Below are 19,189 nucleotides of genomic sequence, written 5' to 3' on the forward strand. Positions count from 1 at the left end.
CCCCACCCCACAAACACTCTTTACTTTAAAGCTTCCTCCTTTAAAAGAGGAATCAGTTAATTTGCTGTACATGTTCTCTGAGCATGTTCCCTGGAGCATGACCATAGCAATTTGGGGACCCAGGGAACCCAGGACCGAGGTCCAGCCTGCATCCAGGCACTGAGGAAAACTAGTAGTAAAGGCTAGGTAGATGGAACCTGAGAAAATAGTCAAAACCTGAGAAACCAGAGATGAAGCCATTTGCAAACTCTCCCTTCCCTGTACAAATGGGATGGATTCTAAGCTGCCTCAGTTGAAGCCTAGCCACAGACAGAGGCTACCTACAAAATAAAAATCTACCAAGAATGTCTAAATATTTTGAATGAGGCCCCTTAATTATGTTTTTTTTTTAATACTGAAAAGGATGGGAATTTCATGGGGTATTTCATGGACACTGAAGAAATTAAAATAAAAGCAGGATTTAGGGAATCTGGTGAGAAAATTTAGCTCCCCTGTGTGGTAGATCCCCCATTATATCCAACAGAATGCTCTGTGTAAACCTGGACCTAGGTCCGGGACAAAGTCACACATTCCATAATGTGTGTTATGGAATGTTATGCAGCAATCTTGAAATTTTACTGCAGCTTGATTTAAAAAGTTTTACTTTCATATGTAATTTCAGAAAATAAAATAAGCACTGCAAATTTATATTCATATTATGCTGTCCCCACAGTCAAATTCTGATACAAAGTTCTTTGTTTTGACTATGTACAACTGTAACATAAAAGTTGTCAAAGACTAAGCTGGAAGATCTCATGGGAAGCCGGAGCTTTTTCTTTTTACTCAGGGAGACAGTTTGTGATTGTAGGACACTGTTGCATACACCTGCTAAAATAGTCAGTTAAATAAAGTTGATTTTTAAATAACTTTTAAACTCTAGATTTAATCCAATTAAGAAATGTACACAGCCTGAGGCAGTAACTAAGAAATATGAACCCTGCTCAGGAAGAAAACAGCACTGATCTGCATCTTGTTCAGGTTTTCTTCAGCTACAGAGATTAGACTATTATTATTATTTTAAATTTGAATTTTGAGTCACGAACTCTCTGAGCATCATTTCCAACTTACCAAGAAGCTCGGACTTCGTTATTTGCTCCATCTTTTACTTTTTAAGGCAACACTGTGCAATTGCTGCACACATTTCAGCATTATTGTCTAAATAAATACCAGTTTCGTTTTCCTTCTGATTTGAAAACCAACATTTTAGTTGAGTCATTTAAAACAAACCTATACTGTAAAGACAGTTGGTCAGAAAATTGTCAAAACCATAGTTTCTGCACCACTGAAGTTTTCTGGAGGCAAGTGCTACTACTACAAAGTGGGCTGAATTACCCTGAACTAAATTACATTGTGGTTGATTCAACAATAATATACGTTGTTACAATATTTGGCAATACCTTATGTCAGTATTCTCTTCCGCAGGCCTGGTCAGACTGTATCTCCTCTGATACACTGCAGTTTCCTCTCTAGCTGAAGTACTACTATGCTTCACTACAGAGATGTAGACTGCCCAGGCTCAAGGAAGAGAATGGGAGAGTGCAGTGGGGAAGGGATCTATGGGACATGAATGATTGTTCTCAGGAAGCTTTGCAGCAGCTATGAAAACACAAATAAATATAAAAAAGCAGGGAAATAAAACATTTTGAATTTGGAGTGCCAACACATTTTGCTTTGTCAAAATAGAGCATCTATACTTCAGTAAAATTGTTTCTGAACTTTTCATTCTACTTCTCCTGCCAATTGGAGCACAACATAAATGTCATACTACTGAAATTTCTGTCTGTATAGAAATTCCAATAAGAGAGCAAAAGAGTGGGCGCGAGTGAGAAAGCGCGCGAGCAAGAAAGAGCACATGTGAGCAAGGGAACAAGACAGCGAGAAAGAGCAAGTGAGAAACTGAGCGAGCAAGTGAACGAGAGAGCAAGCAAGCAAGCGAGAGCGAGCAAGTGAGCGAAAGAAAGACAGCAAGAGAGAGAAAGAAAGAAAGAGATTTTCTCCCCGTCACAATCTCAGCGGTTTAGCTATTTCTAATTTATGAAAGTTTAACTGAAATACTTGAGTTTAGATTGAAACTACAAAAAAAAAAAAAAAATGAGATGGAAAAACACTTACTGGTTCTGTTAATGTTGTTTCTTTCTCCAGGAATTGTACAACACAATAGGCCAGCTAAAATGCAAGTAAAATTGTTATTTAAATATTTTAAACTGACACTGCCTGTTTAAACAACTGGGGCTGTAAACTGATGAATATTCAAAATGCTCCCACCCTGCTGAGAATGTGAGGTAGTTTACTCTGTCTTCAGTGAAAGGTGAGTTAATGTCCTATCTATCACAGGGTAAGAGCATGTATGTAGACATTTGCTATGGAATAGAAGACGCTGCAAGTTCACACTCGCTCATCTTTCTGTAACTTTTTATGTACATGCACTGTAGTAGCTTGGGTTATATATGTACATTGCTATGTTCAGATTTTTCAGTTAATATACTGAAAGAATTCCATCCAGTTTTGAAACCATACAAACCTGGATTTGATTAGGCTAAGATTAGAGATTTTCTCCCCAGTATTTCATAATGAACTGCAGGACATAACTAAGATTTCCTAGGTGCCTTACATGTGCATTTGTGGACTTCACATTTGGATTTAAGTATAAAACTTAATACTGAATTGTTTGGGTTTATAGTATTTGCTCATTATACAGACCACATGGAAAAAACAATAAACCCAAATAGGGTATTACCAAAGGAAATTTCCAGTGTTTAGTTATCTGTACTATTAAACTTAATTTTTAACCTGATGAGTAGATTCATCAGTAAATAAAGGCAACATAAAGCAACCAGAGCACACTAGGTAGTTAATTATATTTACAGGTGCTTTGCATCTTCAAAGCACCATAAAGCAGACCAAATGTACTGCTCAATCTGCTCCTTAACCTGCAAACAATTTATCACTGTAGAAGGCTATGTTGTAGAGGCATGATGGACTGCAAGTTCAATTGCCACCACATTTTAAGAGCTCCTACTATACTGCTGGCTCAATGTGAATGAAATACAGATGAGGCATCAGGTGCCCCAGGGAGCCTTTCTGGTACTGATGCCCAAGACAGCATGAAATCATAGAATTAATAAAGAACAGTGATAGTTTGAACTAGCAATCTTCCAATGAGAACTCTTGACGTGTCCAGTCTCATATACCACCAACTCAATATAACCAAGAGAGTTCTTGCATGCTAAGTAGTGACAGAGGAAAGGCTACTGCTTGAGTTACCTCTGATACCCTAATGGTTCAAAGAACTGGTGAGCTGACTCAGCCTGTAAGACAGGGGTGGGCAAAATGTGGCCCACCAGGCCATTCTATCTGGCCTGCGGGACCCCTAAAAAATGTAGAAAATTAATATTTATCTGCCCCTGGCTGCCTGTCATGCAGCCCTCGATGGCCTGCAGTAAACTCAGTAAGCAGCCCTCCGCCTGAAATAATTGCCCACCCCTGCGATAAGATTATAAAATCATAACAATTAGGTATGATAGTTAATAACTTATCTACAACTCAATTTCTTCTGATGTAGCCTAGACCCCCAAGTTGCAATAAGGTAACTACAAGGGAAATTAAAGAGTATGTTACTCTGTTAAGGTCAAAGCAAAAAGGCTAACACAGGCTAACTTGCCTAAAAGAGCCATCTTAAAAATGGACTTATTTGTAAATTTACAGAATATTCATTCTGCATTGAAGTACTGTATATTTAGAAAAATTATGCAGTATTTCTCAAATATAAGAGATTGAATTCCTACTTTAAATGTCAAGTTCCATTTTTTTCTATAGAGCTACGTAATCTGTAACATATCCAAACAGCTTTATCCTATTTCTCTTTTTAATATGTTTTGTAATGTGCATTTCCTAGACCAATTGGAATGGTTTTATGTGAACAGTTTAAATCCAGAAAAGGAAAATGTCCTTCTGTTTTTTTCTGTTTTGTACCGGAACACGCACAAGATCTTTCCACTCTTTTGCAAACTGAATTTATATTATGTGAAGAACAAACAACAAAAGCACTGAGCTAAAATAGTTTTTAATCTATGACAAAGCAGTAACAGGCAAAAAATTTCCAGTTTCAAGTTGACAGTTCATTAAAACACCATTCTTCTCTTCCACTGATAAAAATGTGTTAAAAATTATGACAGAATTAACAATCTAGATTTGTCAGGGACTAAAACAGCATTTTTAATCATTTGAAATTTTAACATGCATATTGTGAAAGAATATTTAAACTCTCAACCTTTTGTCCCAGCTATAGAAAGAATTTTAAGATTAATATGAAAATACATTATATTCAACAATGTTTCTGAAAACATACCTGTGCATGAAACAAAGCTAATCCCTTAGCAGTATGCATAGGAATCAGAACCTTCATAAGGAACTGTTTGTGTTCTGCTTTCAATGGCAGTGCAAAACCATTGATAATACTGAAAAACATGATTAAACCCAATTATTTCACTTTAAAAAAAAAAAAAAAACCACTTGATTTTTTTTTTTTAGTTAGAAGACTGAGAATGACCCTACTCAAAGTTTTATGTTACAGATAAAAATTATCTTTAGAAATACATGTATTAGTAATTACTTTTCTACCTGAAGCCCATCATAAAATACAGGCCATGCCTCAGTTACCAGCCTCCACAGCAAGCAAGTTCAGTTATTCTCTGATTTTTCATAATTCTACAGTAAAATGCATACGTTTCTCCCTCTTTAAATCAGGTTGGTGCTTCCCGCCTGCCTTAAGCCAAAAAAACCCTCCCTAATCTTCAATAATATCTTGCAGTTTAAATACAGAATTTAGCAAGGCATAATAAAGAGGAACAAACTGATCACACAAATAGTTTAAAGGTGACCTGCAAAAAGATTTATACCGTTATCCTTCACAAATAGTGAAAAAAATTGCTTATTTGGCATTTTGCTTTGTTTTTTTATATGGAGATTAGAGGGAAATGGTCAGCTCATTTTCACCTTAGATATTTAGGTCCTCTTTCAAGTTTAAGTAAACAGTGGTATGTGTACACCAGCAAAATTTAACAAAACTCCTCACTGACTCTGTTCACCCAGTGTTAAAATTACTTGCAGCCTTATACTGTAGACAACATTCCTGTAAAAAAACCAATAATTTCTGTAAAGGTTTTAATTAAACACACTGAGCACATCTACACAAGATGTTTACTGTACAGCTGACTAGTTCACTACACAGTAAACATCTCACATCTACACGTGCACCGTTATTAGGCTGCAGTAAACTAATTTACTCCGCAAGTACTATACTGCTGCAGCACACGTGCAGATGTTGCCCAGGATGGCTAGGGCATGAGGGTGCTTCAGTGCAGGGGTTGCCTGCTTGCTAGCCCCACAATGAAGCTCCCTCGTGCCCCAGCCAGCCCCTCTGTAGCACGTGGAGCCAGGGGGAGCAGCCCCAGGCTGGGACACTGACCACTCCAGGCCCCCTGCTAGACAAGCCTACTCTGACCCGGCTCCACACGCTGTGCATGAATAAAGTCCGGAGCTGATTGCTTCGGAGTTCATTGCTACCGGGCACACCACTTGAGTTTATTCATGTGCACTAACTGCATGTGTAGATCCATCCACTGAACAGCAAATCCAATTAAATGGTTCTCACTGCTGAAGCTGCATCTCCCAACAGCTCTCACTGTTTTTAACAATTATTAATGTGAGCTGCTGGAAACTTGTTGGTAAACCTTGTTGGGTTAGAATAGATCTAAATTCTAAAATGCTGGACAAATTCCAGTGCAAAGATACTGACATGGGAAAGCTGAGCAATTAAAAGGAGAAAAGACTTAGTCCAAATGTTCTATTGGGGGATGTTCTACAGAACGATCTATAAGATGCTCAACCTCTGGTCTATGGGAGCCATTGCACTCAGTTTATCGGACTCCCCACACATCAGAAAATTTGGTGAAAGGGGACCAGTGGCAATTAATACGGCCATCTTCCTCTGCTGCCAAATTCCTAACCCCAAATGGTGGGTCAGAGCTGGGCCACACACCCCCATGCCTCCCCTTCCTCCCATGGGACTGAATCAGGGAAGGGTCATGCTTGTACTCCCCCCCCCTCCCCCCCGCCCCCCAACTGAGGATTCTGGGCAAGCCCCCTTTCCCTGTGCAGCTGGATCAGAGCTGGGATGCCCCCCAGCGACTTCCGTGTGGCTGGATGGGACCCTGGGACCACCAGCAAAACCTGGCTTGCAGTCAGACCACGCACCACCCATCCAGACCACCAAGCAAAAAAGGATGAGCAACACTGCTCTATAATGCTTCAATGACAAACACTTTACATAAAAAGAAATCTGCGAAAAATCAAAGCATCACTTCAATTTAGGTGTGACACCTATCACCATCTGCATACTCCAAGACACAACACTACTACTTTAACAAAGCAAAAAAACAACCTCCACCACTATTTATATTTCTAAGCTTAAAGTATGAAAAAGCCCATTTCCACCTTCTTATATGCCAGAAGTCAAAAGATCAATTTAAAAATAAATCCTTTGTAGTTCATCTAAAATGTAAAGTAAAAAGTGTGCTTCTATGCCAGTAACCACACTTCACAAACAGAAGAACAATTTTCTCCTCCCCACTCTCAAAAGAAGAACTAGATAGGAATACACAAAAACAGAAAATTACAAAACTTACCTTCCTAATATCTCAAGTAGTTCAGCAACACCATTGAAGTGTTCTGTTTCATATATAAACCTATGAAAAAGTAGATGTAGTTGAAGTCAGTATACTGGTAAGACAGGACTAAGAAAGAGAAATAAGGTATAAAATAACAAAACAACCATATTTCCTTGCATACATACCTGGAAATAAGACATGCACTTTGTTTTGGGGAGGCAGAATGAAGCGGGGGAAAAAAGATTTTTCCAGAGTTACAGCCAAATGCTGACTGCATGGAAGCACTGGCAAGAGGGTTCGAGGGTTAAAACTCTAGCTCTGACACTGAAGAGTAGACTCTGTTCCTGCTGAATCCTGACAGAAAGAGAAGTACAACCCTGGCAGTCTTTTCAGTGTCTCCATGCTTCCATTCTGGCAGAGAAATCAGCTTTCCCATTTAAAGATATGCACTCCAATTTTGGGGGCTTGATTTCTTTTTTTGAGCAGGGTGGGTGGATGAGGGGGAGTGCATGTGGTATGCAAGTATATCCGATTAAAAGTATTTGATAAGTTTCAAACACTGTTCACATTTACAATTCAGTTGACTCATTCAGGAGTTAGTTCATTCTTTCACATTAAACTCTATCAGTATGAACATGATTTAAAATGGCTTAAGTAAAATTTGTTTGGAATTCGCACTGCTGTAACTAGAAAACTAGCACGCATTTTCAAATATAGTTGTGGCCTAAAATGAAGCTTGAGGGGGTTGGCAGAGTTCACTTAATGGCATAAGGGTTGAGAGATCTAATCCTCAATGCTTATAACCACGTCTCATGACATTTTCATGAGAGGACAGAAGGTGTGACTACTGGGATTGGGGATCAGATCTTAATAGTGCCACTGCCAGCACAGAGCCCAGGGCACAGGTTTGCAAGTGCTGGACAGGGGGCAATTGACTGACTCCCCCAACCTGATACCTACAAACCCAGGACCCTGGGATTGAGAAGCCTCTCCCTGATTCTGGGGCTCAGTGGACATCTAAAAACCATGTGTGCAACTGGACTGCAAATATGGTTTTTAGACATCCCTGGAGCATGGGGGCCCCAGGACCAGGGAGCCTCTCCCCAGTACTGGAGTCTTCATGTCTGGGATATCTAAAGCGCCATGCCCTGCAGCTCCCTAGGACCCATGGGGCAAGGTAATCAACATGCCAGGTCATGGGGAGCCCAAGGACTCCCTGTGACCAGGCATTTTAAAGTGTGTTGCTCCAGGGCCCCCCAGCAAGAATGGCTACCAAGCAGGAGAGTTGCCAAGTTCCTGGTGGGGAGAGCCAAGACCTCAACCCTGCAACTTATTTCCCAGGCATCCTGGCCCCAATGCCAACCCCCATCCCAATGCTGATGCTGACAATCAGTTGATTGTCAATCAACAATCAGTTGATTGTCAGCATTGGCAGAAAGGTGGGCTTATTTTTTAAAATTATGGTGCCATACAAGCAACCCACAAAGATGCTCCAAAGATTCCATAGAATATCTTTGTGGCTCATTTTCTACTTCATGGTGTCATAAAATAGTTGCACCTGTAGCCCTGTTACTGTTTGTGGTGCAGTTAACATATTAATCACACCTTAAAGGCAAGATGCAACAGGGGCCTGACCTTGCAAGATACTAAGGATTCCAACCTCCTAGGTACTCAATATTCTACAAACAGAATAATAATTGGCAAGTGCATGACTCCTATTAACTAGATAACACAGGCTGTGACAAGTCTGCTAATTCAAACATTTTGCTGAAGTGAAGCTCTCTAAGGCAAAACAAAATATTATCTTATCCTGGCTATACAAAAGAGTAGATCCATAGTGTACCTGAGGAATATGTTGTTAATCTGTTTTCTGATGAATGCTCTTAAACCAAGGAATTTTCCATAAATTCGATGAAGGACTGTTTTCAGGAAATCACGTTCTCGTGGGTCTTCACTATCAAAAAGCTCCAACAACTTTAAAAATAAATATTAAGATATTACTTTAAATAATTAAAACTTTGCCATTTGATTCAGTTTAATTTTTAATCCCCAAACTAGCATTTGAAGCAGTATGACTTTTATTGACATATTAATGTTTCAATACATTTTAGTATGGATTTTTTTTTAAAGTACAATCTAAAATCAGAAATTTTGTTTTCCTGTCCCTTAGCACTAACAAACCTTCTAAAAGTTTAACAGAATCCAAGATAATTACGTTTCCTATACCATGTATTTTATTAATTACATTTCCTATACCATGCATTTTAGTAACGTCATTTCAGCTGGGAACAGATGTTCTTAGAGCAGTGGTTTTCAGTCTTTTTAGACTCCAGGCACCTCCTCCCCTTTGGCAACTTCTGTGAATTGAGCAGCACACCATTCCAAAAACTAGTTTACAATGCTTACTTCCTTGCACAGGGGTCAGGCAAAAATGAACACATGCTTATCTCCTTGTATAGCACAGGTGCTAGGTCAGGTGGATTGGAGAGGAGCAGCCAGGCAGTGACAGGCATGTGCTTACCTCCTTGCACCCCACAGCACACTAAAGGATCTCACAAACCCCAGCTGAGAATCACTGCCTTCAGAGCAATCATTTTCATAACAATTTTGAATATTATTTTCAACTGAGCATTTTATATCTTCAAAAATTTGTAAAAAATTAATTTAATCCTTGTGATAGACTCAAGGCCTCTACTCCACAACTGTTTATGCACATTTTTAATTAATACATTAAAATAATTTAATAGATTTCAATAAAACTACTTATGCATTTAAGGTTAACAATATGCATAAGTCCTTACAGTACTAGAGCCTATATTTAATAAAATGAATGGAAAAATAATAGGTACATTCTCAAGAGTAAGGAAGAAGGGAGTAGGCAGCGAGCTGACAGAATTACGGAGTGTTTCTAAATTAAGATGTAGAGATAAAAATCTCTTGCAGCTATCATAAGCGTAAGTTATTTCTGTCTGGATCTGATACTGGTAGTTAAGGGGGGAAAAAAATTCTAAGCAACCGGCATAATGTTTGCATTGTACCGAAATGAGTTATTTCACATTTTGTGCTTTTGCTTGTACTGTACTAGTGTGTATCTTCCCTTTAACTCTTTGATGAAAGTTAAAAATGATGTACAAAATAACAACAGGTATTTACTGATGTAGGTTAAATGCCCTCCAATAAGCCAGTGAGAAATGTTCTGCGTAACTTTTCTTCTTTATGTGTTTTCCAGGTAACACAGATGATAACTGTACCTTTCTGTAAACCTGCCAACAATAAAGATTTTCTAGCCATGTTACTTGTCTGCAGGGAACACCTTTCGCCTATAGGAAGTGCCCAATTAGCTACCTTTGCTTGTCTGATCCAGGGAAGGGCAGCAAACAAGAGGTACTTTGTGTGTTAAGCGACAATCATATCATTCAATACAATCAGCACTAATACTACATACAACTTGCAAGGCTAAACAGCAAGGCTGTAAATTGAGACCTGGTTCTGTAGCACCACCACCTGGTCCATAGGAGACCTTCTTTTCCCCAACCACCAGGCATAGAAAAAACTCTTAGAACAAGATATTAGCCTGCATTCTGCAAGAGATCATAAAACCTCACTTTCAAGAACCTCCTGTAGATTTTCTCCTCTGTAGCCAGATAAAAATAGCTCTCAGAAAGCATGTTTTTCTCTCCCTCCCCACGCCCCTCCCTCCCCTGCCCCTTTTCCTATTATAAACAGGAATGGAGACACAGAGCTTGGCAACTGGCTGTGCATATTGAGATTCTGCACAGAAACAAAATCCTTGGCAAGAGAAACTCATTTTTCTCTACCCATTTTTCCCTTCTATATATAGACGGAATCTCTCGTCACCATCCCACAATTTTTCTGTGAAGTTTCACCTACACATCTGTTTGATGGTCTGAAAAGGGATCAAGTAGGCATGTCACCCAAAATCTTTCAGAGACTTTTTAAACCCAGAACTAGGAGCAACTGCAGGATTTGACTAGCCCCTTTTAGATAAGAACTAGGTATCTCAACAACTGTCCTGATATGGGATTCTGTGGGGAAAAGCTAAATATGAAGGAAGGAAACTGAAGGTACACCATCAACCCAGGACAGGGGAGCAAAGAAATGTAAGTAGAGACATAAGCACATGCACTGAGGGGGATCTATCTACACATTACTTTCCCTGTTAATGCAGTTGCTGGCTTGGGCATTTTCCTTTCTGTTACCCAAACTATTTGTGAGAATGAACTTCTGGGGCAAGGTCTTTACCCTGCCCATATTCTTGTCCCCATACATCAGGAGCATTTAACTCATGTGGGCCTGTAGGCCAGATGAGTGGGATGGGACTGGTCCACGGGCCAGACTGGGCTCACAGAATGGCCCCATATGCTGGATCCAGCATGTGTCCTGGAGCAGGTGCCATGTCCTGTACATGTCCCAGAGCAGTCAGTCTGGGACCATGCCATATGCAGCGCCTGCTCCAGAATTGTGGTGCATGCAGTGCCTGATCCAGCCAGTCTGAACCTGAGCCGCACACAGCACCTGCTTCCGTACAGTCCACTTCATGCAGGATACAGTACACATCCTGGAGCAGCTGGAATAGGCATCACATACACTGCAGTGCCGCCTGCTCCAGGACCAAACTGCCCACTCCAGCCACTCTAGCACTGCACTGGCTGCTCTGGGACATGCACCAGATCTGACACTGAGCGATACGTGATCCCAGAGCGGCTGGAACGGGTGCTGCATGCATACTACATGCTGCCTGTGGGTCAACTATGAGATCTATAGACAGCCCAGCTCTGGTGCTAGGGCCACATCTTTTTCACCCCTGCCATGCACATCCACCAACATCTGATGCTGATCCCAATCAAGAGGAATTTGCTTCAGAACTTCTATTTGCCTACTGTGGCCAATGTTGGACCTGCTGAAGGAGAGGTTTTCCAGGACTTCATATAATTAGGTAAACAATGCTGTGGCTCTTAGCTTGAAGGGAAGGAGCTCTGGAGTTCTTTGTTCTCATGATCCACCCTGTATTCTTTTCCCTTTCATCTCCCTCAGTTTTTTTTCTGTTCCCGCTACAAGTTGGGGTATGAAATGCTGAGAGAAAATAGAGTAAGAGTCAATGGCAAGAGGGGGGAAGGGTACAAACAAAAAGGAAAATGAAATGCAGAAGGAAGGTGATTAATTTTGTTTATTTATTTTGGGCGGAAGAAGCTGGAGCCAACCTGAAAGACTACGGCTCATCCTTGCCAAAGAATCCTCTGGCATACCCCTCTTCAATGTGCCTAGGTCTTCCCTATTGTTTCTGATTTCTCTCCCCTACCAGTATCCATTTAAGTTTAGATATGAGGAATGAGCAGATTTGTCAAGTTTAGATAAGACCATAGCTATGGTTTCATAGCCATAGTCTTATCTAAACTTGACAAATCTACTCATTCCTTAATACTGAGGTATTCAGCATAACAGCAAACTTGACCATTTAAAAAATTCACTAGTTAAGTCTTTATTAATCTTAGTTGAACACTTATGAAAACTTATGCATCTCCTACCAAAGAGAAGGGTATAATTTCAAACATACTACAAAGAACAAAAACATGCAAGAACTTTACAATTACGTTCTTTTGTTTTTGTTGTCATTATTTTATATTTAAACAAATCTGAACTAATCCATGTGCTCACATTTATTCAGTATCTATTAAGTATACTTTTTTCAGTTGATTTCTGTGTGGATACAATCAAATTTTGAACATTTCATTCCTGTATTTACTTAAATACAAGACAACCCTGAATATATGATGACCCCCCAATAATTCTATTCTATATATGGAAAATGTAGAAATTTGTTATAATTGTCCAGGTACAGAATCTAATTACTGGAAGTTTGCCTTGAATTTTTCCATCTCCCCCTGCTACAGCAGGGAAAATAAAGCTAGGGAGTCAGGTGGCTCCCTTGCCCTCTGCTCCTCCCCCCCCTCCCCCCCAACTTCTTCCCCCCTTTCCTTACTGTCAGACCCTGCACTCCCTGAGCACATGGAAGTGAGAAACAGATCTGTAAACACTGACCTTGAAATAAATATATCTGTAGTAATTTGCATCTAGTACCCATAGAGTTAGTTCATCCAGAATTGATAGAGTTTATCTTTTTTCTGAAACTGCTGCAAGTTTTAGCACAGGTACTCCATAAACAACACTTTTGTACCTACTTATTATGTACAGTTTAAACTATGCATGATTAGTCCAAAGCCAAAAGGTACATGATTTACCACATAGTTCATTGGGCTGGGTCTCAGCAGTGTCAACAGCATTTCAAGCCATGGTGACCTCATAGGTTAATACTGCTCTCAGTATGTGTGTGTAACTCCAGATACACCCCCAACAAATGTGCTAATTTGCCCCCCCCACTCATGACTGGAACTAGGTGTTCTTGTCACTAGTCCTGGGATCATCCAAAGTTTATGTGCAGATGAGGTGCAGGGCAACCTGGTCTGGCTCCACCTTACAGAGGGCAGGGCCACACTAATCATCATATACAACAGGATGAAACAGGAGACAACAGAGGGATTCTGGATTAATTGTTTGGGGCCCTGTTTGGTGATGTTTGCCAGCTATCCAAGACTGGTGAAGAAACAGGAATTGGAAATGGGAAAGAAAGGTGCAGCTCAGTGGTGAGAGCAAAGAAGAAGTTGAAATGTATTTAATGTAGTGACTCACTATGACTTGAAAGAAAGAGTAAGCGTTGAGGGGGACTGCACCCAGTGGGCAGTACCATATGTCTTATTAAGTCATGCTGCATTAATCTCTCCTTGTGGTAGGTCCACATCAATATTTTTGCCCAATATGGGCTATGTGTTTTATAGTTGTGCCCAGTGTTGGCTGCACTTAATCAACTGTATAGTTGATTTATACTACTAAGCACATGCTGGTTTTTGCCAGCAGTTTAATGAGAGACAATGTATTTAAGTTTCCTTGTATGTCCAGAAGACAAGGGGAAAAGAAACCTCATTTTGTATTCAAGTAAATATGGTAGTTACAGCAGAAAAGGAAAAAACCTAACTACACTATGTTACTAATAAAGAGAAATGGTAACTATCATGTCAAAAAGTGCGCTAATTTAAAGAGACTAAAACTACGTTTCTTTAAAATAATACTAATTGGGCCATGGTATGCTATTTTTTGTTCTAAGTGACCCAATATTCCTTTATAAAGATGGATTCACAATGGCAAAATTTAATCTGAGAATTGTTCATTTCAACAGAAGACAAAATATATATTATGAAGACAGCCAATTTCTGTTCCACAAATTGAAGCTTTTCTTTGAAAGTATTAATAACAATTCTGTAAATTTCCCCATGAAATTCCATTCATCTGTATCATCTGTTATTCTGTTAGTATATTAGTTGGTACAAATAAACCCTCATTTGTTAAAATAATGGTTTAAATTTTAATAAAAATTGGTCATCCAAGATTAAAACTTAAAATGGTGTATTATATAATGTTATATGTTAGAAACTGACAGCACAGTAGTATCACTTAGTTTACAATAACTTGAATATTAAATATCAAAAAATGTACTCAACCTGCTGTACAAACTTCTGGTCAATGTATCGCTTTGCAATACTAGGCTGGAAATCTAGGCTCTCCAAAAATCTCAGGAAAAATTCATATACCAGCTGCAACAAACATTAAAATGAAAAATTTGAAGGTTAAACATGCATCATTCATAATGAAGAACTAATAAATGTAATCTAAACAGAATGTTGTCTGCAACAAAGTACCAGCCTAAATGACTAGGGTACCACACCTCCTACTCCTATGTTCCTGGATACCTAGAATGTAAAATATCTGAAAAGACAGGAGTTATTGTAATAAAGATAATGGCAACTGCAACCAGGACCTGTAATTGTTAAACAATCTTCATAATGAGGCACCAATTGTGTCACTTGAAAGACTAACCAATACTAGTAGAACATTTCCCATTAACTGTAGTACTGTACAATGAGTTGTCTGACTTCTTGTACTTGAAGAATACGCATCAGTGAACATATGACTGCTTTATATATTTATCCATATACTAGGATTGCTATTTAATGCTATGCTCAAATGAAAGTGAATTAAATAATTTGATCTGTGTTCAAATACTGGGTTTTTATACATCTGACAGGTGAGTTATCTATACTAAAAGAAGCTTGTTTGAGTGAGCAGAATGTAGAGGGGAAAAAAAAAGATTTTTCCAGTGCTGTAATCTAGGAGCTGGATTTTTCATGAAGACAGTGTACTACAAGATGATTGCCAGATTCTCTCTGCCTTCCAACAAGCAAGTCCAAGGCAGCACCCAGAAAAGCACTACTTATCTCTCATTTACTTGTGAGATAAAACTTAATAAAAACAGGTTCCAATTTGAGAGTGGCTGTGAAAGGGTTAACACTAGACTGTGCCCCCTTTTACTAGCTTGCAGGAAGAAAGAAGCTGGTAGTCATTTGAAGCAGTGTCTTTAAGTTTCTACAGTTCCATGCAATGAAGTTCTTGCAAAGCTGCTTAGGCATGCACTCCAATTTTGGACGGCTGATTTTCAAGGAAATAGCAAGTGTGGCACGTGAGTAAATACAATAATTAGCTGTTAGAAAACCCTATAACAAAGATACTAGTTTGTGCAGACTCTGCAACATGGTATCTAAAAATTAATCTGAACTCAACTAACTACAAATTATAATTGTTCAATTTAACACTTGAAATGAAAAAAATGGCAGGGAGTCAATCAGGTGATTGACAAAACAGTGTTACCGTATATATTTGTATAATTCGGTGATACTTACACTCATAGGGCGCATCTACACATGCAGGCACGTGCTCTTGCACCAGCACAAATAGAAACTGTGCAAATTTGAGCTGGGGCTTTTTCCCTCAGCTCATGTGCCCAGACATGCACTTTGGTGTAGGGCAAAATAAACCTGCCTGGCCCCTCTAGGGATGGGAGGGAAAGGGGGGGGGGGGGGGCAGCGTGTGGGTAGGTGTGGGAGGACTGTGGATGGGGGAGGGGACTGTGTGGCGGGGTGTTGCTTAGAAGGGGTGGGTTCTCTGCCCACCAGAAAGCAGAGCCCCTCCACACAGCACATGGACACCCCCCTGCAGGGTCCCAGGGGCTACAGCACTCCCCATAGAGCCCCCCCACCCAACCCCAGCCCCCCTGCTGCCCCCCCTCGGCTCCAGCCCCCTGCTCATCTCCAGCCTCCTGCTCATTCCCCTGCTGTCTCCAGCCTCCTGAAGCTGGAGACAAGCAAAGAACAAGAAAGGGAAGGAGCAGGGGGCTGAAGACAAGCAGGGGAACGTCTCCAGTTCATCTCCAGGGGCTCGTCTCCAGCCCCGCCCAATCTCTGCCCTGCCTGGCCCCAGCCTCCTGACACACACAAAAAAAGCCCTGCACTCACTGGCTGTAGCAGTGGCCATCAGGGACTCATGGCAGAGCTCCCCCCAGCACAGCATGGGGCAGCAGGGGGCAGTGGGGACTGGCCCTGGCCACCTGGCACCCGCACAGCAGCTGCCCCATGGTGCAGGTTCAGCACTGCTCAGCAGGGCACTGTGCACTGTCTGGGAGCTGGGGTGGCTCCACGTGTCACCCAGAGCCTGGCACCACTCAGCCCCAGCTCCCAAATAATGCGGGGAGCCACACTGAACCCATGCCATGAGGCACTGGCAGCATGGGTGCCAGGTGGCCAGGGCTTGGCCCCTGCTACTCCGCGCCACGGGGGGGAGGGGGGTGTCTGCCATGAATTCCCAGGAGCCCTGAGGGCCACTGCTGGGGCTGGGTGGGGCAGCCAGCAGGGAGCTGGGAGCAGGTGGGGCAGCAATCAGGGGAGCAAGTGTGGGCTGGGGCTGGGCAGAAGCCCCCCCCCCATGGTCCCCTTCTCCAGCCCCCTCCACTTATCTGGCACAGAGCTCAGGTCCCAGTTGCTGCAGCCTGCACCACTGCTTGCCCTGCACAGGCAGGCAGCGTGCTTCAGCACCAAGGCAAGGGACAGCCATAGAGAGGCTCTGGCTGGCTACCAAAGAGTCTCTGTGGAGGACCCGAGCCTCTGGTTGACTCAGGGCAGTTTGGGACCATGCCTTGCCTTGCTGTTTTACAGTACAGTTTTTTTGACCTCTGGATATGTAAGGGTCTAATTTTGCCCCTGCACTGAAAATCTGCAGTGCAGGGAACTTTTTTGTTCCCGCACATCCCTTTTGCAGTGTCTCAAAGACGCTGTTTGAGACGCTGTAAGAGGCACGTGCACGCTCATCTGGACGTGCCCATAAGCATTTTGGAAAGGAGTATTTATTTAACGTTTTTCATTTAAGTGTCAAATTGAATATATGTACATATATACATATCATTCTGTGAATATAATCCAACTGCATTTCTAAACCTGAAAAGGAAAACAAATGAAGATACAGTATATTCGCCATACAAAAAATATCCACAAGTGTTCATTCTGTTCTGTTTTACATGACAAAATCAGATGGAAAAAAAACGTAATCCCATACCTGTATGTGAGGCCATGAGGCTTCAAGAGTAGGCTCATCTTCTTCTGGATCAAAATCTGGATTATCGCTTGGTGGAAGTGTTCTGAAAATATTAGAACTAATCTGCAAAGAAAAAAATGAAATTAGTTGCATTGTTGCTTATTGGATTTCAAAAGCTTAAACTAAGCAATTTGTTCCTTTATCTAAACAGAAGATAAACTGATCCAGGTTTGAATTGTTTTGGCCTTACTGATTCATTTTTGCAGAACTGCTGACCCCGTGTGTTAAACAGGACCATCACTGCATACAAAGTAGAAATTCTCTCACATATTTTTGCTCATTTTTATATTAGACATACCACACCTTCGCATTCCTCCTTGTTTGAAGTGGAGTTACAAATTACTCCAAGCTTTAAAAAAAACAAACCAGATCTCGTAACAGGTGCACCAAACTCAGCAGGCCCTGCAGGCATGGATGAGTAGTGTGGGGCTGGTCCACAAGCAGAAATGGGTCCACAGAATGGTCTTGCATACCAAATCCAGCATGCGAGGCCCATCTGGCCTACAGCACCATGTACAGCATCAGTCCAGTACGTGCTGCAGTCCAAGAGCCACGGCAGCACTGAAGGCTGGATGACAGCTCTGCAGGCTGGATCTGGCCCACAAGCTGAATCTTTGACACCCATATCTTACAAGAATTAAAAGAAACCAGTTCCACATCCAGATTTTTAGGTTTGGCCTAGCTGTCTTATATCAAAAGATCTTCAAAAGTGCCAGTTCAAAAGAGTGCTCTTTAGGAGTTTTCAAAGTGCACAACTCTAGACGTGAGAACAAAAAACCTTTTAGAGGTCAAAAGGAAACAAACATCATTTTCACCTACTAACAGGTTTATGCTTCACATTGTCCATGAAAAATAGCAGATTTAAAAATATGACTGAAAACCTCAAGTTAATTTTGTATCTTTCCCTTTCTATTAGTTTTACAACCACCATTCGGCCCACTTTTTCAATGCAAAGCCTTCAAATTCATCAGCATGCTGGGTCTAATCAAAGGTGGACTTTTGGAAAGTAGGAACCGCACTTAGTCACCAAACTTCTACTTTTGCATTATAAAACACGTCCAAAGTAATCAGACTCCTGTTAAATGCCTTACTAGAACCCAAACACACATTCTACTTTTTCAGGGATCCTTCTTCCAAAACCATAAATGTGGAACAAGACAATCGCTGTCTAGAAATGGGAATAGATTGTTTTCAGAGCCTTAACCCAGAAAAATAAAGTCTGTGGCATGCAATTTTTTCCCCCAATTTAAGTGGAAACAAAAGACCATCAAAATTTATTTTATTCTGTATTTTTCAAAACTGAAAGAAAAAAAATCTCAAAAATCACTTACTGTATGGGAATATTTGTATACATATTATCTCATCCCTAAATTCTCAAAGTCAGTTTAGGGACCTCCTCTTTTAAGAAACATGTTTTCAAGTCTTAGTGAGAAAGGAGCACAAATACAGCTTTAGGTTCATGTCACCAGTTCAAAAATGCTACCTGGTGCCAAAGTTCAGGGGGTAAGGGGGGTGGGACTTACAGTCCCAAGATAGCAACCAGGGGGCAGGGCAACTGTCAAGGGGCTACCCATGCAACCCTCAACAGCTCACCAAAATTTGATAAGCGGCCCTCCAGCTGAAATAACTGCCTGCCCCTGATTTAAATCACTCGTCAGGAATTCTCAATTTAAGCGCTGTTTTCTACAAGAAGTGCACTCTTGTTGTTTGATACAACCTTTATTAAAATTTTTCCAAACAGGGTTTCTTATGGCCTGGCAAGCCTGCTGCCATGACAGGTTTTCCCTTCTATCACACTATTCCCTAAGTCTCAAATCAACGGAGAGGCTATACTCAGAAACTTATCCCTTAAGGCTTCTGGTATATTCTGCTCAAAATATTTCTCTTTTTCCTACTGCCCTTCCCGCCATGCATTTATCTCCAGACTC

At 40.9% G+C, this 19,189-nt stretch overlaps 1 protein-coding gene across 2 annotated transcripts in view; it reads right to left on the bottom strand.

Moving 5' to 3' along the window:
- PPP2R5A (protein phosphatase 2 regulatory subunit B'alpha) overlaps nt 1–19,189 on the bottom strand; it is a 91,036-nt gene that overhangs the window by 12,913 nt on the left and 58,934 nt on the right. For both annotated transcript variants that reach the window (XM_019483198.2, XM_059718011.1), the window contains exons 3-8: nt 17,223–17,324; nt 14,282–14,374; nt 8,551–8,681; nt 6,726–6,785; nt 4,388–4,496; nt 2,152–2,205 (exon numbers count right to left, since the gene is read on the bottom strand). In XM_019483198.2, coding sequence (XP_019338743.1) covers nt 2,152–2,205; nt 4,388–4,496; nt 6,726–6,785; nt 8,551–8,681; nt 14,282–14,374; nt 17,223–17,324 — 549 coding nt within the window. The remainder of the gene's footprint in view (nt 1–2,151; nt 2,206–4,387; nt 4,497–6,725; nt 6,786–8,550; nt 8,682–14,281; nt 14,375–17,222; nt 17,325–19,189) is intronic.

Source organism: Alligator mississippiensis, chromosome 1, assembly GCF_030867095.1.
Source record: "Alligator mississippiensis isolate rAllMis1 chromosome 1, rAllMis1, whole genome shotgun sequence".
Lineage (NCBI taxonomy): Eukaryota > Metazoa > Chordata > Crocodylia > Alligatoridae > Alligator > Alligator mississippiensis.